At 45.3% G+C, this 27,394-nt stretch overlaps 1 protein-coding gene across 7 annotated transcripts in view; it reads right to left on the bottom strand.

Moving 5' to 3' along the window:
- Positions 1 to 27,394, bottom strand: part of sorcs1 (sortilin-related VPS10 domain containing receptor 1) — a 130,691-nt gene that overhangs the window by 33,996 nt on the left and 69,301 nt on the right. For all 7 annotated transcript variants that reach the window (XR_012927771.1, XR_012927772.1, XM_076035219.1 and 4 more), the window contains exons 4-8: positions 14,324 to 14,482; positions 5,713 to 5,786; positions 2,094 to 2,158; positions 333 to 451; positions 44 to 133 (exon numbers count right to left, since the gene is read on the bottom strand). Coding sequence is in view for 5 of the 7 variants with exons in the window: in XM_076035219.1 (XP_075891334.1) it covers positions 44 to 133; positions 333 to 451; positions 2,094 to 2,158; positions 5,713 to 5,786; positions 14,324 to 14,482 (507 nt within the window). In the remaining 2 variants the exon portion in view is untranslated. The remainder of the gene's footprint in view (positions 1 to 43; positions 134 to 332; positions 452 to 2,093; positions 2,159 to 5,712; positions 5,787 to 14,323; positions 14,483 to 27,394) is intronic.

Below are 27,394 nucleotides of genomic sequence, written 5' to 3'. Positions count from 1 at the left end.
GGTGAGATATTTGAAAAATCCATTTTTTTCTTATGCGAGTTACCTTTGGAAGCGTGTACTTGGGCAACTTCATTGGCGTGAAGACGTCTCTTTTTGCCGACACGTAGTAGATTGGCTTTCCGGCAGTCGACACCTTGAGGTAATGGAATGGCTGAGTGAAAACGTTTCCGCGTTCTTTTGTCTCACCACAGCAACACAATAGAACACTAAAAGCTTGTTCCGAACAATAACCTTGAAGATTTTCCTACAAATCCCGGGCTGACTTTTTTTTTTTTTTTCGTTCGCCTCATACAATGCTTTCAACCCGGCAAAGAAACGGGACAATTACCCACCTGGACAAACACATACTCATCTTGCACCACCAGAGAATTGGGGTCAATGTAGCCAGGGAATGGTTTGCCCTTGTTGGCATCCGAGCAGTTCTGCAGCTTGCAGGTGACGTACAGCGCCTCTGCTCCCAAACACACACGTACACACACACACACACACACACACACACACAAACGTCAAGCCATGGCATCAGCGGCGGTATTAGCCAATGAAGAAAGGCAGCCTTCACCCAGAGCCCAGCCGCCTCGCATTACTCGTGTCAATAAAGTGGTCCCGGTAAGCGAGGAGCTGTGCGCGGAGGAAGACAGATGACCGCAGAGGCCAATTGCTTTCTTTGCCTTCAATCGCCGTGCCGGCAGAGAGCCTGTCCCCAAGTGTTAGCCTCCGCTAAATACGAGTCAGCTCCCTTCCCGCGCGTGATCAATAGCGGCAGTCGGCAGGCTGGCCGGCCGTCACATCTGACACAGTCGGCGTTTTCGACGCACGGCTGTATGATCGCATCCCGACGTATGAATGCATCTGCTGCCCTTGGCCTTAAAGAACTTTGGAGGCTCGGAAGCGCAAGAAAGCGATGTGTTAACCATTGAATAGATTCAGGTTAAAAGGGCAACAGTTGGGATTAAATCTGCAGGGTTAGGGGGGGCAAGATCCAACCACACCCCTCTAGTGTTGTTGCAGTTTCCCTGTTTCACTGTGATGGCGCTACAAGTGAGTCAGTGAACACATCATCGTCAAAACTCAAATCCAGGATTCTTCATCTACGTTAACTCCTTTATCGCCTCGTCGCCAGCTACTGCCAGCCGGACAACATGTCACAACGTGTCTGATTTCCATCTAACATCTGGATTTAAGTATCAAGCTAATTGCTGTATTAGCCCCATTGGAAAACCAACAGCTCAGGTTTCCCACATGAGTTCTATATTTACCTCTCTGCAGTGGGGATGAGCAGTAAATGAATGAATCACTCAGCTGCTCACAGCTGCCTGGCTCCACTCACACAATGAATGAAGGCCTTCCTCACTTTGGAGAGAGGACAAATTAAATGTTTCCCTGTTGAGGAATATTGATCTTTCAGTTTTCCCGCCCCAGTGAAATGCATCATTTTTCAGTTTCCTGTCAGTGGTTTTATATTAATTTGTGGGGAGTGTTAGTGGGTGGAGCTTGTGTGGGCATATGCATTTCTGCACAGGCCAAGTCACTTGGTCTGACCGACTCGGCGGCTCAAATGACTCGAACCTTTGCTTTTGACTTTGGTGAGTGACTCATTTGAACTTGAGTCCCCCCCGTCACTCGTGTGGTGGATTGAAAGTGGCATTGCACAATCACAAGAAACAAGCACATTCACATGGTTTTAGACTCTGACCTGTAAGTTCAGAATAATTAAAAATTGAAGTTAAATGTTTTCACAACGTCAGTACATTTCTCTGCAGGAAACACTGGCTGGGTAAACAAATAAAGTCAAACCCTATTCACCAATCCCCATATCTCGGTGTTCATTGTCATTCAGGAGTATAAGTGATATTTTTTCATCCCGCTGACATAAATCCCCTACCTTTCAGAAGCCTCCTAATATATGCATTACTTTTTTCCCCCTTCCGTTGTCATTGTGCATCCCCACACTTTCCCCCTGCTGTCCCCATGCGCTACCTTTCACGACGACCGTCCACCCAGCCCCCGTTTCCTCGCCACTTTCACACAATGCCCCCAATACAGTACAAAAGCACAGGAAAATGGAGTGCTGAACTCAGAATTCAATTACTCACGTCCTTCAGAGATGCTGGTTTCCAGGTGAATTAAGCCCGGCTCTTTGTCCAAACCCATTTTTGACCTGAAAGGCAAACATATGTGTTTCAGGCACATCGCAATTCCTCTTTCGCCTCCGGGTACACGCTCACCATCCCCGCCGCTGTCTGAGCTAAAGGGTTGTGCACTGTTCCCAAATTAAGACTGACACCTGAGAGGCGTCGGAAGCATCAACAGGAACCCGGCTTCGCTGCGGACGGCGGCTGCAAGAGTTAAATTTAAAAATAAGGTGGAGCCGTAGTTTAGCGTGAGATCTAAGTGTTCAGAGCCTACACAAGGTCAACGGGCCGCCCCACCATGTTTCCTGACATCATTAGGACAGGGAAAAGGAATTGATTCCCGTGTTACTGTCGGGTTTTCCACAAAAGGAATAGCATATAATCATTATGCCATTAAAAATGTATTTAAAAAAAAAGACCAGGGCGTTGGAGTTAGGAGGCAGCGGCAGCACAGACATGCTGGGGAGAGAGAGAGAGAGAGAGAGAGACGAGGCGGCAGGAGGGCGGGAGAGAATGGTGTGGCACACATGGACAGAGGGGGAAATAAATGGGTCTCTGTGTGAGGGGAATAAGAAGCAGAGACACAGTGAGAGGGAGAGCAGAGACCACCACGGCTTCTAATCATTATACATATTGCTGCTATTGGTGATCTCCCAGATGAGACGCAACTGTGAATAAGATGACCTACTTATCCAAAACCGAATCTTTTTTTTTTTTTTTTTCCATTCACAATGAATAATCCATTCAGGTACGCTGGAATTCTGCGCGGTAGACAAAGAGTGATTCCCAAGAGTCTTTGAGCCGCACAGCTTGGTTTAACTTCAACACTTTCACCACTTAGAGAAGAAGTTCCCCTTTGGCACCCATGTATGTTACTAGGAAGAAAGAAAGAAATTGGATGGGTCCCTGACATTAACATTCTGCTCATGATCCCTGTTTGTTGCGTGTTGATTCTCACAAGCCACATTTAGCATGCATGGAGTTTCGATCGCCGTGATCACTCTCAGGTGTGTTCGGGGGACGTATGTGAGCAGAGGAAAGTGCTGCCCACGCAACTTATGTCTGGAAAACAAATGGAAAAACAAGCAGGAAGCCACAGAGGTGGCAACAGTTTCTTGATTCAAAGCAGATCACTGAGCTCTTTTGTCTGTGGAAGCACCAAAGACTGAGGGCACGCAACTTAACGGCCCACACCTTGTATTCCAACAGCTTTTAACAACAGACGGTGATATGAGATGTTGATTTGGAAAAGTATTCATTTGTGGATAAATGTTGACCTCCAGATAGAAAATTAATAAACCTTTCGATAGAATAATGCATGTTATTATTATTATTATTATTATTATTATTATTATTATTATTATTATTATTATTATACATATTTACCAAAAGAGGCTAAAGTTAAAAGGTAATTTGTTTAACTTTTGGATTGCCAGATTTATTTTGCGACTCCTACTACTACTACTACTACTAATAATAATAATAATAATGGGGCCCTGTGATGAACTGGCGACTTGTCCAGGGTGTCACCCTGCCTCTGCCCTATGACAGCTGGGAGAGGCTCCAGCAGACCCCTGTGACCCTGAGCTCAAGAAGAAGCGGATATTGAAATTGGATGGATGAATAACAACGGGCAATTTTCAAATCCAATTTTTTAATAGGACTTTACGAAATGAAAAAAGGGGCCAATAAGAACCAAAATTTTGAGTTCAAGGACACACAGACATAGATATTTCTTCTTTAACTTAACCTTGGTAGATCTCTTCTGCAAAGGAGTCCAGGACAAGGCAACACCATATATATATATATATATATATATATATATATATATATATATATATATATATATATATATATATAAAAATATGTATATAATATATAAATAAATAAATATATATATTTATTTATTTATTTTTTCCTTATTCATATTAACTTGTACAGGAACATTTGAGTCTGTTTTGACTGCGGAATAATATAAGCACCACATGACATGTGGTTCCTGAGTTATGCCTGGATGCCTTGTCATGCCCACAAATGCAAAGAAAAAAACACCCTCACAGTTAAGAGGCAGAGCTTCTCCCTCTTTTTTGTGGACGATTTTAACGGCACACACAAAGCCTCACCGCCAAACAGATTTCACCTGGATGCCCCCAATTTTGTGTGGTGCCATGTAACTGGCCATTGCACAAATGGGTGTGCAGCTCTTTACATGTTTTGGCGGCTCCATGTATAGCGGACTCCGGCTCCCACTGCAGCCTCATTACCAAGGCTACCAACCCAACTAGCGCACAGTGTGTGTCCCAAAATAGAACTCTGACAGCTTCAGCAGCATCGGCCCTGCAGGCTCCAACCACTCCTGACTGCCCCGCTTGTTACCGCACTGACAGTTTCCACCACAGTTTGTTCAGGTGAAAGCTTTGTTTTTGTTACATGTTCCATCTATACAGGGTCCAGATGTTGCAGGACACACAGGAATTCAACAGGACCCTTTGTTGCGCCAAGCTCATTTTGTTAGTGAAAAACGTGCGGGAATCAGTAATGTTGAAAGCCGGGGGCATAGCGCCATCTAAAAATCATCAAACATGGTAGAAATGCAACAATTTTAGACCCCCGAAAAATTCTCACCATTTCCTGCCTGAAATAATTCCTGCTAAAAAGAACCATTAAAATATTTAATCCCGGGGGGGATAATACTGGGACTGCACTCAGAAATGACTGGGAGGCTTCACTTGGCAGCCGCACACAGTCTGTCACATAATGTAACGTCTGCCGCCAAAGACCATCAGGCATGTCAGACGAATGAATAATAAAAATCTTAAGAACTGCTCCGGCTCATCTGCTCCCCACTTTGCGGAGAGGCACCGACGACGTCTGTCCAGGACGTCCACAATCAACCCCCCCACACCCCGCTCCCCTTTACTTATTCAGTGATTTCCTTTTCTACTAGAGTTCAGCATTAGTTTAAGCGACGGATGACACGTCACCCCTGACAATGTTGGGCTTTGTGTGTGTTTCTCTGAATTTAGTACAGACAGACAGACAGAAAGGCTGTCATATAATTATTGTAAATCACATTTGGCAAAGCTACTGGGCAGATATGGTAAACCATGCGCCGCCCAGAGTGGATGAAGTCACAACTGATGTCTGATCCACGTGAGTCTATGTTGGTGGATTAAAACGCATGTCAGGATGATTTGATTTGACAGTGGAAAAAAAAGAAGAAAAAAAAAAGAAATATTTCTGAGACTCTCCAAAAAGTCGTCCTATTTCAGAACTTCCAGTGAGGTCCCGGCTCATTCCAAACCCCAAACTTTGTGTACACAGTGTGGAAGTCGTATCCCACGCTCACTTTCAAATTGATGAAACACCAATGCGTGCGTGAAAACGAGCGTGTGCCCTCCCTGGTTCGATGAGGGCCGTTACGTGGACGGCATCGTCGTGCACGCCACTGGAAGTACAGCAAACAGGAGTGAACGGATGAGGACGATGCCGACCGCACAGCACTTCTGGCATGGATCATTCAAGCCTGTTTCTGGGCGACTCCGCGGTGGGAGAGGAGCATCTTTCGCTGAGTACTCACCAGTAGAAGCGATTGGGGGCCACTCTCTCGTGCACCAGCTGCCACCTCCTCCCGAACTCTATGGAGCTGTAGAGCTGCAGAGACAATAAGGCACCACTGAGTGATCTTAACACATCAAAGAGAGAAGTCAAATGCATCGTGTTGTACTACAGGGTCTCTCGTGTTGCAGACATTGTATTTTTGTAGGTTTTCTTCAGAAACAAAGACTGGAAAACTAAAGCAGAATAAACTGAATGACAAACACAGACAAACTGTGGAAACCGACATGTTTGCCATTAATAACCTGCATTCCAAAGACAATAAGAGCTAAGCACTGTCTATGCAACAGTTCAACTTGACTGTGACTTTTGCTGATTTTCTTCCTTTCTTTTCATTTGCTTAAGAGCTAATAGTCAACAAAAGCTTTTAAAAAAGCGATTCCTGGTTTAACACAAATATTACTGACTTTGTTATACTGAAAAATAGCAAAACACTTCAAGGTCAGTGAAGGTCATGAAAAACAATTTTAGACGAACAAGCGAGGCAGTGGTGCGTCTTCTTCGACTTTTGCTCCTTCCATACAACACGTTAAAGAGCTTTGTTCAGCTAAACTAAACGTCAGAACAGGAGCAACCAAACACTCTCATAGGATTGAGAGAGGTGTGTGCCTGTGTGTGTGTGTGTGTGTGTGTGTGTGTGTGTGTGTGTGTGCGTGCGTGCGCCAGACCACTTGCCTGTCGTCCAAAGTAGACAAGGAGAAAGTTTGACCCTCAACTTTTTATTTTTCCCTTTTTTTGGGAAGCCTGCAACCTGTGCAACCCACTGCCTTGTACTGCGGCAGTGCACTGTAGAATTACTTTGGAGTCAGTGTCTCATCATGTAAAGAACAAAACAAAAATGTTGATAAATTACAGTATTTGTTTACATAGCTGCGAGCATTGTTGGATCCAGGAAGAAAGAATTGTTTTGTCTCAGAGCAACAGACACTATATTTTAAAAGACACAGCAATGATTTGATGATGCGTGTGTGTGTGAGTGGAGGAGGCTCAAGCAATGATGTTCAGGAGGTTTCCTTCAAATTGTTGCAGCATGTCAGTCTTCCAAAAAACAAACAAACAAAAAATAACTCAACAATAAATCAATTCTATAATTACTGCTTTTCTCATGTGAGATTCAACTAATTAGAAATAATCTATTTTTCAAGTATGAATGGGAGGGCCAGTGCTGCCAACACTGGGCACTTGGAGACGAGTGACTAGTGTCACAAGGGCCATTACTGGCGCCTGATGTAGTGTTTGCTCTCCAGAACATCTGCTATTGCATTCAGTGATCCTTTTAGCTGTGACAGCATAATAGCAACGCTCTCTCTCTCTCACACACACACACACACGCACACGCACACGCACACGCATGCACACACACTGCACAAACACGCACACACATTCTTTTAAAATCCAATGAATGAAATTGAAACAACAGCGGATTGAATGAGCCCACTGAGACCAATGAAGGACTCGGATTCTGCTTTGAGGCTTTTGGGGAACCAATCATTCCCTCAGACTTTGGGTTGTGCGCACGTACACATACACACAGACACACACACACACACACACACACACAGACACACACACACACACACACAATCAGCAGCACCAAGGTTTTCCCGCTCCATAGAAATGTACATTCCTTTTCCAGGTGTGTAAATGGCACCCAGGACGACTTTGACGGCCTTTGTCCAGTTTCCAGTTAATCACAGGATGGCTGATATTTCACTCAGTGGCGCCGATAAGGCAGCATATGAATGTGAAATCTCGTCCGTAATGAAACTAACTGTGCGTAATAGCGAAAACCCCCGTGGTGTCTTCATTTAACTCCCCTGATTGTCCCGTTGAGATTCCAAAGGCTCCGGCTGGAGTTGATTCAAGCTGAATTATTTAACGGTACTGAATCAATAATAACGGCTGCTTTTCTTTAAGCGGTGTTTGGTGCCACACAAAAGGTTTTCATCTGAGCAATGACTTTATATTATTTAATATCTAACTGAGGTCTGGTTGGATTTTTACCTGCGCACAAGTTGAACTAAGATAATTTAACTTTTATTTGCTGATGGGTGGGGGGGAAAAAATCCATATTAATCCACTGTGCAGCACATTGAGGAAACAATTGACTTTTTGTTGATTTTCTTCCTTTCTTTCCATTTTCTTAAGAGCCAATAGTCAACAAAAGCTTTTAGAGATTCCGGTTTTAACACAAAGATTACTGACTTTGTTATCCAGAAAAATAGCAAAAACAATGCTATACTCCTTTTGTTAACAGTGCATTCACACTAGACCAGATGTTGCAACAGAAGCTGTCAGCATTGTGTGGTGATTGTGCATCATGAACGTTTACATGACTGATTGAGTTGAGTTGGGTTTTCTGTGTTGTGCGGCTACAGCCTAACAGGAGCTGCAGAGACAGAGAAGCTGAGTCGGGCTCAACATCAGGTGCCTCTGATGAAGTCAACAACTGTCATATAGCTACATCAGAGAGGAGTCCTGCTCAGACAATCAGACAAAGCGAAGTTTCGGTCCAGTTTGTTTGAACGTGCCGCTGACTGATTATTTCCAGGTAAAAATATCCACAAAACAATAAATTAATAAATTAATAAAAATTAATAAAAATATTAAATCAACGTTTTTTCATAAATTCCTCATGCTAACTGCTGTGCAAGGGCGAAACCAGTTAGTAAAGCTTCGGTTTGAATTCAGCAGGGAAAATTATCACCAAAAATGGGAATATCCTGAAAGGTGAACTACAGGACGGGCATTTTAACTTCCATTTTTCATTCTTTACAAAACAATCCGCTAAATTCCCAATAAACTCCCAGCCTGGCTGACACGCCCTCTAGAGTCCCCCTTGTCTCCGAGCTCTCTGGCAAAGCTTGCCGATAAATCCGTTTACTCTAAAGCTTACAGCCCAAATCTAATGAGCCATGTGTCTCATTCTGGCCAATGCGAGTTGGATTTTTTTTTTTCTTCCCCCATTTCCATTTTAAGCTTGAGCAACGACGCATGATGTGTAAACATCCGTTTATTAGAGGATGGCAAAAAAAAAATGCTAGCTTGTTTGCCGATATTAATTTACTTTCCAATTATAATTATTTACCCTCTCCTGAAGGGTGAAGTGTCGGCCCGAATTTAAACAGGGACACATTGGGACAGAGTGCCGCCGCCTGCTATACCCCGAGATCATTCTCCCGTCTGGATCTGGGTTGTAATTTCGCTCGCGTAGTGAGGGCTGAGACCTAAACAGATACTGTAGTTTTAGATGAGGACAACAACAAAATCCCCACACAACTCTGGGAATGATGAGATGACGTGCAGGGGGGAAGGGGGAGGGGGGGGGGGTTGTTCTCCCGCATCCGGTCCAACTGCAGACCGACTCTAGAATCACTCTACATTTGCATTATCTAAATACACCTGCTGTTCCCACTGTACTTGCCCTGTGTGTGTGTGTTTAACAGGGAGAAACAAATGAGCACGGCTGAAGTCACTTCCATGCCAGGCTGTGCAGGACAGATGCACGTAAAACAGGAGACCAGGTGGAGTGAAGGAGGGAGGGAGGGAGGGAGGAGAGACCAGGGGCCTGAGGGTGAGGATGCGGAAAATCACTCGGGCTAATTATCATTCCATAACGTGTTTTAATGTAGGCAAGAGAGTGGCCACGAAGGAAGAGGCAGCAGCGGCGGCAGAGGGTGAGGATGGGGGTGCAGAACATTGTGGAGTTTCACAGATGGAGGTGATTTCACCCAGAGGAGGACAGACTGCAGCCATGGCCTTGGCCAGGAGTCGAGATGGGCCGCAGCGCTTTATGGACCCCCAGGTGACACGACACGAGCAGTGCGGACACGTGTTTGAGGATTTTCTCTCTTTTTTTTTTCTTTTTCCCCCATCAGTGTTCATGGCTACTGTCAGCTTCAAGTGGATGAAATTCCGACTGTGACACTTGAGGTTGGTTACGCCGATTCAAAAGTATCAGGGCCTTGAAGCTGTCAAAATTGGTGAAATTTTGATTTTCTCCCAACAATTTCAGTTTTCAGTTTTGTTTAGAAAAGCATCTCAAGGGCAGACGCTGCCCTTGAGATGCAGCATCTGGTAAATTAGGCTGTTCTACTGATTATTCTCTGTCTGCACCCAAGATATTTGCCTGATCCATGTTAAAGGAGCGAAGAACCCGTGACACAAAGTCCCACAGGTACAACAGTTTTAGAAAAATATTTTATTTTGACACCATGACTTGTAGTAGGGAGAATGGATTCACTGCCATAGAAACTAGACGGTATTATATGGGACTCACGAGTCACAAGGGACTGATAGATGCTTAATCAACAACTGATGACCATCAGGATTGCGGGAATAATGATGTGCCATTGCCCTTGTTACAAGTCAAGAATGTCCAAGCTATCGCTCTAAGGAAGAAAAACTCCAAGGTGTCATTTTGAGTAATCCACAATTAGTTAGCTTTAGTTGTCTAATAGTAATGTGGCGGTATGAGACACCATCGTCAGGTAGAGGGCGCAGTCTGTTTTTATACACCTTTTCTTTGGAAGCGGCCTGTCGTTGATTGAACCGAGGGTATAAGAACAGGCACTGGCCCTCCCCTCAACCTCTCGCTTCCTGCCGCTTCTGCCCACCCACTTCTGGGCTGTCGCACACGCCGAGCTGCCGCTGAGTACAGATCCGGCGTCACCACCGTGATCGAGGCGCGTTGACGGGGTTGGGTGCTGCCGCTGGCCAGACTCGAGCTCGCTGGCACACCTGCGGTGGCTGCCTCCCCCCGCTGCGCAGACTCCCCGCGTTTCTCCCTCCAACGAGGCGGTAAATTGGCTGCTACGGCTGCTGCTGCTACGGCGCTACTGCTACTTCTGCTGCTACGGCTGCTGCTGCTACTACTGCTGCTACAGCTGCTACTGCTACTGCTGCTACGGCGCTACTGCTACTGCTGCTACGGCGCTACTGCTACTTCTGCTGCTACGGCGCTACTGCTACTACTGCTGCTACAGCTGCTACTGCTACTGCTGCTACGGCGCTACTGCTACTACTGCTGCTACAGCGGCTACTGCTACTACTGCTGCTACTGCTACTGCTGCTACGGCGCTACTGCTACTACGGCTGCTACTGCTACTACGGCTGCTACTGCTACTACTGCTACTGCTGCTACTGCTGCTACGGCGCTACTGCTACTACGGCTGCTACTGCTACTGCTCCATATGGCGCTACTGCTACTGCTGCTACGGCGCTACTGCTACTACTGCTGCTACTGCTACTGCTACGACTGCTACAGTTGCTACTGCTGCTGTTGCTGTCGCCGTGTACGAACTTGCTGATGCTGGACTCGACAACGCCCGAGTCTGGACAAAATGAGTCTGCCTCTCATTTTGTTAGTTTTCGTCTTATTTTGGTTAAACGTATGCTGACGTGCCGAACAATCAAGGCACACAAAATGGTTCATTTTTTCTGTTGCATTTACTTTGTTTTGTTTGAAAAATAAATTTATTCTTTTGTACACTATTTGAACACAGTCTTCGCCCCCCTTTGTTACGAACCTGGAACAATTTAATCCAGCCTGGGTCCTTGGGCCCTTACCCAAGGTGGCGTTGTCGGTCATAATTAAGTTCCTTTTTTTGGTATTAATTAATATAAATAAAGTACCCTTCCCCTCGTGCCGCCACAGTAATAATTAGCTTCACAGGACACAAAAGATACGATGCTACACTCTTACGTTTTAAATAAAACCCTTGCCACAATTGCTAAAGGTTAACCAAATTGCACACTATTAAAGTGTGTTACAATCTCCCCAAAATTGAGATTTTCTGGAAAGCGCAACAGTGAATACAGCCGAGCAGCAGATGAGGAGTTCCAACACACTCAGGCTCATGTGTGAGTGGTGGAGGTCATCTTAAGGCTGCTGTTGCTGCAAGATGACCTCTTACACGGCCACAGCTTTGCATGTCACTGGGTAACTATGTCCAGGAGTGGAGGGTCGGCAGTAGGAGCAGAGTTTTAAGGATTTGCAAAGAACTCATTGGCTTCCTAAACGTCGAGCACGTCTAAGTAGAGGTGGGTGTTTTTTGTTTCGCTCCCCTCCTTCGCTTCCCCACCGCAGGCAAACAACAGAACGTCAAATCTGTTCGGATGCGGAGAGATATTGGAGAGAGTTTCTTGTGCGAGAGCACTCCATCACGTCGAGATTAGATGCCAGAGATCGAACAGTCAAAACCTTACAATAACGACTCGTGCTCCTACTCCTCGATGAGCCGCTTCCACTTTTCGACTTTATGAGGAGCCGAGATGTAAACGATCAAAGAGCGATCCGTCGCGAGCAAGAAAAATAACTGGAGGGGAGTTCGTTTCTCGATAATATGCAGACATACGGACCCCGAAACAATGCGGCGAGGCGAGGCGCGTACATTAGCGTGATCGGTTGTTCAAAGGTTCTCACTTTGTGCCAGTCGTTCTCGGTGCAAGTGTTGTAGCTCAGCAAAACCTTTTCATGCTGAAAGGAAGTCAGCATTTTCTAAAGGGAAGTTACAGCTACTTTAGAAAAGTACAGAGGAAGGATCTGATACGCTTGGCAGCTAGATTGCGGGGAATTCAATTCGAATCTGGCTCATCCACCTTGCCAACTTCCAAAGGAAAGCGATTTCGATTGGTCTTAAAATTGGACTGGCTTCCAAAATCAAAAGACCCCCCAAAAAAGACACTAAATTGATTCACTTTGCGCAAAGCGGGTGGCCAAGAAGCCATGACATGGGTCTGATTCCACTTCTGGCACTGATCGGGAGCCTACGGCTGCAGTAACCGGGCTAAACTAGCGTAAACAAACTTTTTAAAATTGTCTTCATTACTATGTGTGTCTCTACTTGTGTCCTTTGTGTTTACCCAACTCTACTCTATTTTAGAGACATTCTATGGACGTCTAGAGTAAAACGAACCCACTGAAGACTCTGCAGTGGTTATGTTTCTTATTTGTTTTATTTAGCAGCAGTTTACGATGCAGACTAGGGCTTTGAAGTACATGTATTCGTATCACTCAACCTATTCTAATGTATTCTAATCCAATTTAATTGTAGTGACACTACCACCACTACTACTGCTACTAGTAAAATAGCAAAAATAAATCAATGTTGGATTTTGACAATACAATTCTTCTGTTTTGTGCCCACTGCTGAAGCGTGGATACGTTTCTGAAAAATGTTTTGCTCACTTCAGGAGGTCCTGAGGTTGTTCGCGGTGACATCGCAGTAATTGTCCACTTTTGGTCATTGGAAATACCGTCACGCAGAGTTAAGGTCACCCGAAATCCAGAGTCAGTCAGTCAGCCACCATCTGCGCGGCTTGTTAGCCATCATTAGGGTTGCAGTGTTTCCAGTGTGATGACTGGCACTGCCAGAGAGCAAGGAGGCAGAGAAACGGCGGAAAAAGAGGCTGCGAGGAGCGAACGACTAACAAAGGTTGGCACTGAGGGGAGAGAAAAGAGGCGGCTGGGTTTTAAAGTACAGTGTGTGTCCAGGTGAGCACTGATATGTGTGTGTGTGTGTGGGTAGGGAGATGTGTGATATGTAAGAGGTCACGCACTCTCTCTCTCTCGTCCTCACACACACACACACACACACACACACACACACACACACACACACACACACACACACTGTACATCTACTCGATGCAAGTGCAAAAAGCCTTTATTATTAATCGCAAGTGGAACATTACACTGAAATGGACAGAGCTGAGAGAAATTTAAAAATTATTAATGCAGGACATTATAAATGTGTCTGTGTGTGAGCTCCCTCCCTCCCTCCCTCCCTCTCTCTCTCTCTTTCTGTCCCTCTTTCTCTCTCTCTCTCTCCCTCTCTCTCTCTCACTCTCGCTCCCTCTCTCTTTCTCTCTCTCTTTCTCTCTCTCTCTCTCTCTCTATCTATTTATCTCTCTATCAGACTGCCTTTCTCTGTCACATATGCTCTCGTGTCAAACCATTGTTTAAAACTCCGGAACTGATGAGTCATCGACTTTTAAAAGGGAAGTTGAAAAGCCAGGATTACTGTCACGGTGCAAAAACGTTGTAGTTAGGGAATTTTACTGTGTTTCTATTTGTGTAAGAATGAAAAAAGATTTTAAAAAAAATACCACGCCATGTCTGGCTACGACTTCATTTCACGCTAGCTCAAAGACAACTGGCTCGTAATCTGATCATTTTCACACCTAAAGGGCGAGTTTTGCTCTTTCTAACCAGGTGTATTGGTAAATTAATCCGGGATTATCCACCTGACCTCGTACTCTGAGCCACCTCCCTGCAGCTGCACCTCGCTTTCACCCCGTGAAGCTGGGCACCTCCAAGCTGTTGTTTCTTATCTGGCTTATCGGCTTCCTTTTTATTTTTAACATATATATATACATATATATATATATATATATATATATATATATATATATACACACACACATATGTATATATATATATATATGTATATATATATATATATATATATGTATATATATATATATATATATATATATATATATATATATGTATATATATTTTTTTTAATACCTTCAAACAAGCATTGGACCGAAGTCGGCCCTTCTCTCACCTTCTGTTCGTGGCTGTACGCCAGGATCCAGTCCTCCTGCTCGGGGTGGAAGAGGAGGCTCAGGATGTAAAAGTTGAGCCTGTACTTCTGGTACGTGGCCCCCTCGTCGGAGCTGATCAGCAGGCTGCTCTCCACCTCGGGGTCCGTCAGCAGCATAATCTGAGGGACGACACATCAGAGAGGCTGAGCAGGTTGGAGTCATTAAATATTGAAGATTTAAAAAAAAAAAAAAAAAAGAAAAGAAAAGAAAACGCATCGTTTTCTCGCTTTGCTTTTGCAACTTGGCCGGGCGACACCTGCGGCGGCAGAAGAAACAGACCCCACAGAGTGACAAAGTCAAAGAGGGCCGATTAGCATATGTGAGGCGTTGCAGGTTAGCGCTCTAAAAAGAAAAGTAAAGTCGTCCGCCCGGTGATGTAATCAAGACGACCAATCCATTCCAGGACAGACGCTGATGTTTTGTCACGTCGCAGCTAAGCTAGGGAAGCATGTGAGGCCTCAACACACCTTGTGACCTTGTGACTCGACTGCCGCCGTCCAACACAGGGGAGCGACGCGTCTCACAGCGTGCGCCATGATTCATATTTCTGCTGTTTGCCTCCCTCTTCATCCTCATCGCCGATGCACAGCCAAGCCTTCAAAGCGCTAATTTCCCAGGAGCTTCTCTCTCTGCTTAGACATCCAACAATTTTTCTTTTCTCCCCCCCCCCAAAAAAAATTCTGGCGCCAACCACAGAAAACAAACAAACAAAAAAAATCCCGAACACATCTCCTGATAACATCACATGTAAATTTAATTGGATAGGGAGACCTCGAGCTCTCTCCTCATTAGAGGGGGCGCCGTTCTGTAGCTGAGAGTTCTCGAGGATAGCGATCGCAGCGGTATGAGATGTCGAAAGCTGCATTTCTGTCTGCGATTGGTCACTCAGAATATTAGTTATTATTCACATTAAGATGTTCACACCAAAGATCATTTGGAATAAACGTTCTTCCTGTTTTTTTGTTTCTTTCTTTCTTCTGTGTTTGGTAAACACACTCAGTGTGGCCATTGTGTTAGCTCGTTAGTTTATGGACAGTCCCCCCCTACCACCACCGCCCCCGTCCCGCAGCAGGCCTAAGCCCCCACCGGTTGACTCAAAGCTTCCCCATTACATGCGGAATCTGAACATCTGAAAAATCTAAAGAAATGCGAGCATGTGCAGTGTGTCGCTGCCAATCCGAGACAAGATTTCCCAGCATGTTGCTGCAGCGATGAAACCCCCGATGGAGAGACGCCTTCCTGGCTGAAAGTACATCTTCACATGAGTTGACTTTAAATCTACAAACAGACGGCACTTCCTGAAGTGAGGAAGGTCGGGGTTTTTTGTCCCCCTCCAGTGAAATGTCATATTTACAAAAATAAGGCTTTTGGAGGGCTTTGCGGGAAACATTAAGGCACAGAAACACGCAGTGGCGCTATTGTGTCAAGTCCTCTGCAGGGACCCTTGCATGGATGTTAGCACTCAGCAATAGCAAAAAGCCAAAAGTATGACGCTCTTACAGATCGCTGTTCAGTGGATTTCAGAGCTGGTTACTGCACCAAAAAATTATTACCACACTCAAACACGAATGAAAGTGGTGCCTTTTAAATCTCCCAGATTAAAAAAAAAAAAAAAGAAACCTCTCACACTAAGTGCCAGATTTACTAAAGGTTGCCATGTTTCTGTGTGTCTGTGTAAAAACACAAATGCTAAAAGGAAATGAGAGCTCAAGCACCAGCCGAGCAGACTGAGTACTCTGCATGTCAAATGTGCAAAACAAACACGTCAATTCAGCTTGTTTGCGAGGAAGAACACACAATAGGGAGTGGGTGCAATGTACCGGGAGAAGGAGATGCAAAGAGGAGGCAACAACAGGATATTATTATATGAAGAAGAGGAATTTATTTTTATCTTTGCTTGCCTGAAAGGAAAAGTGCTAATTGACTCAGCTTTACAGTCAGATGGAGGTGCAGCTGTCAGGGATCCCCCACCGAGCCTTTCTTTACCTTCCTTTGGTACACCTTGCAAATGCAGGGTTCCTAATACTGTATGTGTATTGACAATTCTTCCTCAGTCTGCTTGATGTTGATCTTAATTATTTGCTAAAGCAGAGGGTGCACTGGCCTCTTCTGCTCAGACCTCCTTCGATGGTATTACATATAATTCCAAACTTCTAACAAAAAACAGAATACATCCTCTCTTAAATTGATACTAATTCCTGTGGACGGTTGACACCTGTTGAGTCTGAATTCGTCCATAGCCTGCCGCCGCGCCAACAAAACTAAACATGAAATCCTTTCCACTCAGCTCACAATTTGGCACATTTTTGTTTTGGGATCTGTGGAATCGAGCTTCTTCACTGCACACGAAAGGCCCCAAGCGTTCACATCATGCTTTTGCACCATGACCATTCAAACAGCAGCGCTTCGGCTTCCAGAAAATGTCTACATTAATCGATATTACACACAGAGAGCCACATTAAGCCGGACACTGTACAGATGTAATTCTCTGACATTAGGCAGGAGGCACACTGAGAAAAAGTGAAGTGGCATTTTAAAAAGACAGATGGAAGAAGCTGTGGGCGAGTTTGGCGAGCCGGGCCGTGCTTTCGACATTGATCAGAGCTAAAAGCATTATTTTTTTTCTCTTTTGCTTAATACCCCTCCGTTATGTCCCTGCGCCTGTTAGAATATTTTCTTTGTCTTCACTCATCTTAAAGTTTCTCTGTTGTTTTCACAAAGCTTTGTCTTTTTTTGTTTTCCAGAATTCTGGGAAAAACAATCCGACTCGCATGTTGTTGCGGCATCCTCTGGGCTTTTATGTCGACGATGTTGGAAAAAGAAGCATATAGAAGGGAACTGAAGTCGAGATGACTGACAGAAGTCTGGTTCCCCAGTTGCCTACGAACTCAGAGGAGCTTTGGGAACCTCTGTCTTTCTCGCACGGTGAGTACAAGTTGGAAATTTAAAATGTAAAAAGTCTTGTTTTTATGGTAATAAAGATTGGAGGAGTGACAATTGTGTTGCATTGCATTGTGTTGCTGTGTTAACTAACAGCGCTGACAACAACAAAGAAAGCCTCCATATTGATTGTATGTCTCTAGGACTTGGTTAACCAGTGTTTCTCATACTTTCCTTTATTTTTAGCAGCCCGCAGGAGAAATATTATCACAGGCCAAGGTGGGATTTTCACATTTTGTCTCCTATCATGGAACTCTAAAAACCCATAATTGCAAAGTTGACAAGACCACCAATCACAGCTGTTGCAAGCCATTAGAAGGCGCTGATTAAAATAGAACTATTGAAAGTGATTCTCTTTGACCTGAAACAAATCTGCTTTGCCCAAAAATGTGAACGGCAGTCTCTATGACAATTATTCATTTCTGACAGAGTGCAAACAAAGGCAAACTGTCTACCTGTTGCAGCGAATGAAAACTGAAGAAGCGGCTCGCTAAAGGACTCAATCAGGATACTTTGACACACGGCACTGCAGAGAAATGAGACAGAGATTGAAAAGAGTGCAAAGCCACGCCGCACCCTCTCTGACAGCTCTGCCATTTGTCAATTACGGGTCGTTACAGGCGATGTTCTGTTGATGCTCCCGTGAAGCCGTCACCGCCGCCGCTAACAAGTCAATAAAATTCATTATGTGAGTGCAGATAAAGTCGCGTCTCCGTCTGGCTTTTCGTGCAGACCCGGCCTCGGCATAACAATATCTGTGTGCCAGTTATGTCGTCAGCCGGCGGGTGGGAAGCAATGCACACCACTCCTGCAGTCAATACACCCCCTTCAATATGGCACCAAAGCGTTTCTGGTCCCTCACGCTGGCGAGTCATTTGTCAGAGCTCGCTTGGGTAACAGCAGCCACGGTGGGCAGAGCCCGCTAACACCAGTTCATCAATCACGCGGGGCAGTTAGAATGCCACATACGTGAGCCACATGCCGACCAATCCAATCAAACGCACTCAAACTACAAATCCAAATTAGGGTTGCGCTCAGCCTCCGCTTCGGCAACAAAGCCTGGGTAAGACACGCAGCGTTGCAACTGCCCGGTAGCATTTCTTGGGCGCAAGGCGCAACCGCTTTGCATTTCACTTGCAGACATTAGGAATATGGAGATCGATATAGACCCTGGTGGAGGGAAATATGATTACTGCAGCCAGCGCCAGTGAAAGACTCGAGCTGTTTCTTTGTGTTGCATTAGCAAGAGCGTTTGACTCTTAATCATAGAAAAGTGGACAGTCGGCAAACTGATTCTGTACAGACTGAGACCCAAACATACAGCATACTGTATATGACCGTTGGTGGAAAAAATCAAGATCTGCAAGAGGAATCCAGAGTCTGCAGAGAGTTTTATTACGGAGCTCCGGACATGCACCGCATGACAGGCAGGCTCGGTGTGTGTGTGGAGAAGAAGGGAACAGTCAGGTTTTATGCAAGTTTGGTAAAAGGGGGAAGGACAAGAGGAACAAAGGTGGTCTGGTCCTGGAAGGGATCAACTGGTTAAACAAAAGGCTCCAAGTGGTTCGGCAGTCATGCCACGGGAAATGTCCCAGTGCACAGCATAGGAGCACTACTGGAAACCAGATGTGAGAAGGAAAGAGGTGTGATGTCCACGCAGACAGGGCAATCAAGTATGCGGTGCCTTCACAGTTAGTGGTAAGGCAGAAACAGCCATCACAGACCATATGTTGCCTCTCCACTGGCTGACGGAGTCATCGTGACGTCACCCGTCGGTTTGCAAATTCCCCCTCTGGGAGCCTGGAGGCTGCTTTTTACAGTCAGCGCCATCTTCAGTTTTCCTTGTGATGTTTGGGTGGCACCAGAGCTGAGCAATGATTGGTGTGTGAGTGCAGTGTAAGCCCGACTACACTTGGCTGCTGAACTGAAAGCCACGCCCCCAACTTTACAACTGTTTTCACACAAAATGACTCGAGCAAAATGGACATTAGGGTTCTTCCATGTTGGTCTCCATTTTAGTTTGAAAATTCCATAAGTATATAAAGTCAATGGGCCAGCAAGAGCTTAAAAGATTTACATTTAATACAAAACAAAACGGTAAAAAGATGATTATTGTTGAAATTGAGATGTTTTAAAGCGCACAATGATGATTAACTGCAGTTCCCATCATGCATGTTGATTTTGTGACCCATAAAGTAAGAATCAATAGATTCCAGTGTGTCCTTGTCTGCAGTTATTCCCAGGAAGTGGAATTTAGGAATAACAAAATAATCCCAAAATGTCTGAGATGAGGGGGGAAAAAGTGATGCAGAAAATGTTAGTAAACAACAAATGTAGGTTTCTTAATCTCATGAAGATTACTGTCATCAATAATGCATAATGTATTTTTATTTTTTTTTTTACAACTGTGCAAATAATGAATGTAATGTCGTTGACTTGTACTTTGCTCTTCCTCACAAAAAGTCCTCACGAACACAGAAACATTGCTATTATGGTCGACCTTCATTTTCAAAAGGAAAACAAACACATTTTCATTATAACACAAATTAATTAGAATTATTAAAACACAATATGTGTTTGCAGTTATATAATTGGAATGAAGTCAAATGAATTTTCAGGATCTTTGGAGGTCGTTATTAAAGTCAGTCATAACAATTTGTGACAAAGGACTCCAGCATCTATAAAAAAAATATGAAGAAACTCTTCATAAACTTTTATCACCCCAGTATAACTTGAGAAGTCACATTTACACACAGGTTTGCAGTAATATTCTGTAATGTGGGTGTGTTCAGTGTGTGCGTGAGTGCGTGCATGTGTGTGTGTGTGTGTGTGTGTGTGTGTGTGTGTGTGTGTGTGTGTGTGTGTGTGTGCTTCGTGCCAGAGACTGTAAATTACGAGGCCAAAAAGGTTGAAAATGACAAAGGTTAATGAAGCGTGCATGTGGCGGCTGCGAGACATTTAAGCTATGTGTAAGGAATACTTGAGTTGATTCAGCCGCCGCACCGTCGTAAATACTGAGAGATAGAATATTAATGAAAATTAGCTTCGTAGTTTCCATTTTGCACATTCCACCAGTAATTGGTTTGTGACGCCTCTCTATAAATCTATGCCTAATTCCAAGCCATACCCTGCAATAAATATTTGTTGTTGTTGTTGTTGTTATTATTGTGATAGGACATTAATTGGGTTAGATTGGAAAGCAGTGGGGAAAAACAGCGAGGAATAAAAGATTGGTTCTCTGCGGGTGTGCAGGGGATTCGGAAAGACAGCAAGTTGGTACAGATTGATACAAATGCAACATTCCGCCTGAAGCGGAACTCTGACCAAGGCCGGTGCGCATTCACCCTTGTGTTTTCTTGGGGCTTGGAACTACAACCGTAGCTGTCAAGGCTCCTTCCTGCTTTCAGCGACCAAAAGTTCTTTCATTCATTCCATTGTGGCCCTCCATATCTCATGTAACTTATTCATTTACAAAGAAACACTGCATTTTGCTGCTCTTAATTTTAGGCGTGTGCTCGTCCCGACACCGATAACATGTCCTTGCTTGTGTACATCGCATTTCAAGGCTGCAGCGTTTCATAAAGCTTAAATGGAGGTAAGAAGACATGACTGATTGACGCAGGGATGCGTCAGCTCCTGTTGTCAAACCCCCTCAGGTCTCTGCCTTGGAAGTAAACTCTGAGTCTGTATCCGTGCAGGGCTCAGGGACTGGAAAATGTTAACGACAAGCTGTACTTTAGGTGAGAAGTTCTGGGTTTCATAATTGGAGCTAAAGGGCAGAGAAAAGGCGAGCAGATCGAGCCTGGGGAGAGCAAAGTATTCACGAGAGGTTGAGAAATGTCAGCTGTAAGGTCTCGGCACGCTGCCGTTAATGCCAAGCCGATGATCCCGCTGCCTGGCAATAACCAAGAAGCAAAACACTGGTGAAGTTTTGCCTTCGGAGTGCTGAGTGTTTTCACATTGCTGTTGATACATCCCATATCGCTTGCCAAGGAAATTACAGTGAACTTCAAAGCTGTTTTAAGTTCACCTATACGTTATGTATAGCTCAGAGTAACCAGTGCTTCTTAATGCAGGACTATTGAAAACTCATGATTTAGTGGATTATTTGTAAAAGTTAACAGCAAGAGCTACTGTTGGATGAAGAACAGTAAAAAACTTAACAAAACTTACCAAAGACCAAACACCTTCAACATGTTGTCCTTATCTTATGTCTTATTGGCTGTAATCATTGTGCCCTTGTTTGGTAGCGGTGCCTGTTGTCAGCACCTCTTTTGTCCAACTCACGATGGGAAAAAACCATCAACGACCATTAAACCTGTAATGTCCGTGATAGAACATATAACGTGCAATATATATATGCAAGGAGGCGACACAGAGAGTTCCACTCGTGTATAGTAGTTTGTTTTATTAACCAGATTCCTTCTCCCCGGCCTCCTCTTACTTCCCGGCTTCCGCCTACGTCACCTACTCCCTAGGCGCTCTCTTAAAGTGACAGTACCATTAACTGATACATCCATTACAAAACCCACATGCGGCAGGTCTTGCTAAGACCAGCAATAACTTGATTTGACCTTTAGAAGAACAAAACATTTACACTGTGGACTCTAGCATCATTGGGAGTTGGCGATGGTAAACAAACTAGATGCAGTGCAGTGCTACAACTTTGGGCTGTATGAACACCCCTTTAAATGCAAGTTGATACTTGTTTCAATACAGGCTTTCTGTCAGAGTGTCAATATTTGCACTCTGAAAGCCTTTTAATACCCAAACCATGAGGAACCGTCTGCTGCTGACAGACACCCAATTAAATCATTTTGTACCTCTGCATTAATACTTGTGACATCCTGCTGCTCCAAATCCCGAACATTAAACCCGTGATTATTACCGCTGCCGTCTCTGTGATCAACCTTTCATACAACCTCACCTAAATGTCTGATCCATCTCCATGGAAGAGCAACACGTGTCTCCCGATTGTAGGCGTTGTGGTGTAATTTAGCGCTTCCTCCTGACATTTGAAGCCGGCTGGCGTTGGACAAATGCTAACGAGTCAGCCGCACCTCCCCGCACCGTAATTGGGCCGCACTAGCGGCGAACCGCGAAGGCATCCAGGCAGCCGTGAAGCAGCAGCAGCAGCAAGCAGAGAAAACCTGGTGACCGCCGAATCATTAGGCATGAATGAACGGAGAGCAGACAAATGAGACAAGCTCGCGTAATTAACCGACGACGTGGCCCCTCTTTGGGCACCTTGATCCGTCTCAAGCTGCAGAAATAATGAAGCCTTTTCACGGCGATCATTAGCGAGCCACAACAGCGTATGTGCCACCGGTTACTGTTTTCGGGAGAGGTGGAGGTGTTGGGGGGGTGCAAGAGGAACAATACCTAGACCGCACGATTTCTGTCCCTGTCGCCTGTCCCCATCCCTTCATCCCTCTTTATCAGGCTCTTTGTCCCTCTTCCTCCTCCTCCTCTTCCTCCACCCCTCCTCTTACTCCTCCTCCTCCTCCCTCCTTCTGTCCGTCCGTCGACTGTTTCTTCCTCGTAGGCACCCAGGCAATTGCCTCTCCGCTCATCACAGCCATTTGGAGCGAGCGCCTCAGGGCTGACAGATGTTTCATCCTCAGCAACCAGACGCCCCCGCCCCCACCTGAATCCCCCACCACCCCCAACCACCACCACAACAAAAACCGCCACCCATTAGCTCATCCTCCACTGCGCAGCAACCTGCTTCAAGGTTTGCCTCGTGGCAGTAAACATGGGCCCTAATGACACTTGACCTGTTTCAGCCCAGTAACCTCACTGCATTTTTTTTTTATTTTTAGTTTATTTAATAGTTTTTAACACGGCACTTTCATTCCAGCTGTGTCAGGGTCCAAGCCTCCACCTGCCATGTGTGTGTGTGTGTGTGTGTGTGTGTGTGTGTGTGTGTGTTTGTGTGTGTGTGTGTGTGTGTGTGTGCACGCTCTCGTGTGTGCACTGATTAAAGTTTGGAGCGGATACCCGCTCCACCTGCAATGCTTGTGTTGAGGTCCCTGTTTTTCAAAATTCCTCTTGGAATTAAATCTGTCATTTCAACAGTTGCTTCTTTGTCTTGTCGCTATATTTATTCCATTATGTCACCGCTTTCCTTTTCCATTGGTTGTTACTCAAAATAAGAGTTTGCCAGAACCCTGCCTCGTTGAATAAAGGTTTGACTGACTGACTGACTGACTGACTGACTGACTGACTGACTGACTTGGGACAAAACCCTTGTTAAAGGCCTTCTGGTTTCTCACATTTTGACACTGAGGCAGGTGTCAATCCTCAATTCACTTGAACGGACGGGTATTAGTAAAAAGTGTTTTTAGTAACTCACTTTGCTGTTAATTAAGGGTAATTTAAATTTCATTGGCCTTTCCAAAGTGCTTGGGCAGTTAACAACCACCACTGGGTACTTAAGCAACAAGTTAACCCATGTGCCTTTTTAATAAGCCTGTTCATTGCATGGCAACTGAAGAAAAAAGTGGGAGGGGCCTCCTCAGCTAAAGGCGTTGCGTCAAAAGTGAGAAATAACATAAGTTACATTATACAACAACCACGAGGTTGGTGTGTGGAGCTAAGAATTCCACACCTCACCAAACCTCCCAGATGGCTTCACACAGTCAGAAGAGCACCAGCAGAGCCTCAGAAAACCCACCCGAGCCTGGGAACAATCAGAAATGACCCGAGCTCCATCGCAGTGGCCTGTTCAGCTGCGGCAGAGCTCCTCTTGGGGATATCCACTGCCAGGAAAGCCACTGGGGTAAAGTGCAGAGGAAGGAGTTCAGGGCAGCCAAAAGAAAGTTTTTGTGAATTTCCTCAGACTCTGAGAGATTAAAAAAAAACAACAACTCAAGAGCACCTGAGCACACAGAAAAACGACACTGGGCAAGCTGCTTGGACCTTTTCAAGGCTTGTTTCCATCCAAGCGACTCGTCGGCGCAACATTTCTGACTTTGTCAGCTGTTGAACTATGATCAGACTAATTGGCTTAAAGGGGGGGCGGCCCCGTGTATTTGTGCTGTGGGCGGCTGACATTAAGCGAGTCAATAGCGTCCCCTATTTGCACGCCGCAATCAAGGCAAATGTCAAAGAGGAAGGCAAACACTTTAAACCCTTCAGCTTTTCAATTAAAGACGCTTTCGACTCGGCTTCCGTCTCCCGACTGTGCGCCCCCTTCTCTCCCTCCCCGCCCTTCCCTGCCCTCACCCCACCTGTCGCATGAATATACATGGGGACCGGCCTCCTGGCGAGGTGGCACTCACAGGTGCTGCAGAGAACGGCATCAATGTTGCGTAATGCGGAGAGCGTTTCCGTGCGACATCCCTTCGGCTCTTTGCATCATGCTGCCGGTCGGCCGACCGTCTCTCTTCTCGCCCGTTTGTCTCTTTATTTTGTTTTCCTTGTCATCGCCTCTCGGTGAGTTTATGGGAGGGAATATTAAATATTGAAGTTCACTTTTTAAGTCGGAGCTCGGAAAGAAATGATATATATATATTTATATAAAAAGCAGGACAATAAAGAAAAGCCTTTGAGGGTCGGGACGGAGCGCTGCGCAGGGTCTCCCACCGTCCCCTGACCGCCACCTGGCTGTCGCCACCTGGCTGGGGACTCGGCAGGGCGGAGGCTGTTTGTCAGCGCCGTGCAAGCGGCGGCGGCCGGAGCTGAAATGCACAGCCAGACACTCGCTAATGCAATATACTGTAGGAACCCTGGGAAAGCAGCATTGTGCTCCTCAGAGAGAACTGGCCGCTGGAGCCGTCTGTCAGTCGAAAAAACGTTTTTATTTGTTTTTTTTGGGTGGGAGGGGAGTGGGAAAAAAGAGGGTGGGGTGTGGGGGGATGAAAACCATTACATCCATTACCTATTTCTGGCCATCAGCTTTTTTGTTCTTTTTTTTTTAAAAGAAAACAGCATCCTACAGAGCTATTTACTCTAATAATGCACCCCCCCACCCCCCCACCCAAAAAAAAATGAAATAAATAATTTGCGAAACCGGCTGAAACCTGCAGTGGCTTCGTCTGATGCGCACCGGGGATGTGATCAGGCTCAGTGTGAAAATTGATGCAGCCGCCGTGTTGTCAGCCTGTTTTTCTCCATGACTGACCCGCGGGCTGGCTGACGATTTTTTTTCCCCTTCTCACCCTGTCACTCCTCTCTCGCCCTCCTCTTCATGCTCAACCTCTCCTCACTTCCTCCTCTCTCTCTCTCTCTACTCGCAGCCTGTCTCCACTTTAATCCAACGCCTCATCTCTCTCCCTCTCTCTCCAGACCAGGTGACGGGAGAGGAGTTTTTTTTTTTTTGTTTCCTTCCGGGCACCCACATGGTGCCAGGGCTACCAGGGGTGACGGCGAGACTGGAGGAGAAAATCGTGGCTAGGCTCCTCCCTCTTAGGCCGAGGAATCTGCTGCGGGTGGGCGGGAGAGAACAGACCCTTGCTTGTGTTTCCGTATGAGAGAGAAAAGTTACATCACTGTTCCCCAAGACCCTTTTTCTGGCATATCTTTAAAAAATATGTTTGATTTAACACAAGACTCGTTGCCTTGTCTACTGATCTCATCCCGCGCTGGAGTGAGAAGCGGCCCCGACAATCGGACGGATTGTTGGGATGATGTGCAGTCATGTGACCTCCTGATAAGCCCACGCCGCGGAGGTCCGGCTACAAGCACTGTTTGTTTCACTCTCAGCGGGCTGCACGACGAGGCTGCCAGCTGTTTTCATTGCAATTTAGTCAGTTGTAGCCGATGCCAGGAAGCATAAAGTTCTGTAATGGAGCTGAATCACAGGAGGGACGAGCTAATTCGTTTTTCACCGAAAGACTGGGAGGAGGAATCAGTCTGAGCGCTGGCTTCCCCTCCGACGGCTGCCGAGGAGGAGATAGCGAGCGAGAAAATGAGGAGGTGGCGCCGCAAAAAATGAAACAGACAATTGGAAGAAAAAGAAAGCAAAACAAAAATCTAATTTGGCTAAATTAAACAATAAAGATGGAGTAGAGTTCTTTTTTTGTCGTTTTGTTGGAGTCCCACTCCTTGTTGCAAAGTGTTAAAGGATTTTGTATGAATTAAAATGATTATACCGAACACAGAGACGTGCGGCTTTGTAAATGACAAAAATATATAAAAGTAAGCAATGAAGACTGTGATTCAAACTGAGAACTGAATTTAAAAAGTGCAGTCTGACCTGACACCCACACACCAGGCGCACTCCAAATGGCCCAAAACTAGAAAACAGCTGGATCATGATGAACAAATAGCTGAAGAAAATTTGTGGCAAAAAAACTGTGGAGACAGAAAAAACATGTTATCAAAAACAAAACAAAAAAATAAGAATGAAGGCTTGAGATTTTATATTAATACTGTTTCATGTGTTTCTTTCTCAAAAGTTTGGCTAATAGTAATAAGTTCATGTATGATGCCAACAAGTTAAACTCTATGTACATATATTTTAAGAATAAAAGCAGTACACACGCACGCACACTCCCAGACACACACACATACACACACGCACGCACACACACTTTTGTAACAAAATAAAGTTGTTTTTCACGCATCCAGCCGTTCCTTCACTTGCATGTAATTACTGAGGCCTCGGGAGGCAGCAGCCGTCACCATAGACTCTTTGCTGCTTTGCTTATGTTTTTCTGAGTCATTACCAACGTAACGCTTTGGCAACTTGGGGATGTTGTGAGACAGAAATATGAACGCAGAGGGTGTGCAAACATGTGCGAGACAAACGCAATTAGAATACGCCTTTGTCTGTGTGTGTTTGTGTGTGTGTGTGTGTGTGTGTGTGTGTGTGTGTGTGTGTGTGTGTGCGTGCGTGTCTATGTGTGTGCGAGGCTGCAAACAACAGTGACAGGAGATGGACGTGAGGATGGCAGGCAGACAAAAAAACAGACCCTGCACGTACACAACAGCTTGTTGATGTTGTTGTGCGTTTCTGTGAAGATTTTTTTTTTTTTTTTTTTTCTAAACAACTTGTTGTTCCGGCTGCAGGTCCAAGGTGCTTCTCTGGACTCAAAGGCTATTGTGCTTTTCTCCCATTGACTCCTCTGCTGCCTGCCTGCCTCATT

The sequence above is a fragment of the Nelusetta ayraudi genome, unplaced genomic scaffold (genome assembly GCF_046127955.1).
Source record: "Nelusetta ayraudi isolate G7.1 ecotype Tasmania unplaced genomic scaffold, CSIRO-AGI_Nayr_v1 ptg000004l, whole genome shotgun sequence".
In the NCBI taxonomy this organism is placed as follows: Eukaryota; Metazoa; Chordata; class Actinopteri; order Tetraodontiformes; family Monacanthidae; genus Nelusetta; species Nelusetta ayraudi.
Note: the sequence above shows the minus strand (reverse complement) of the source record. Positions and strands in the feature narration are given on the sequence as shown.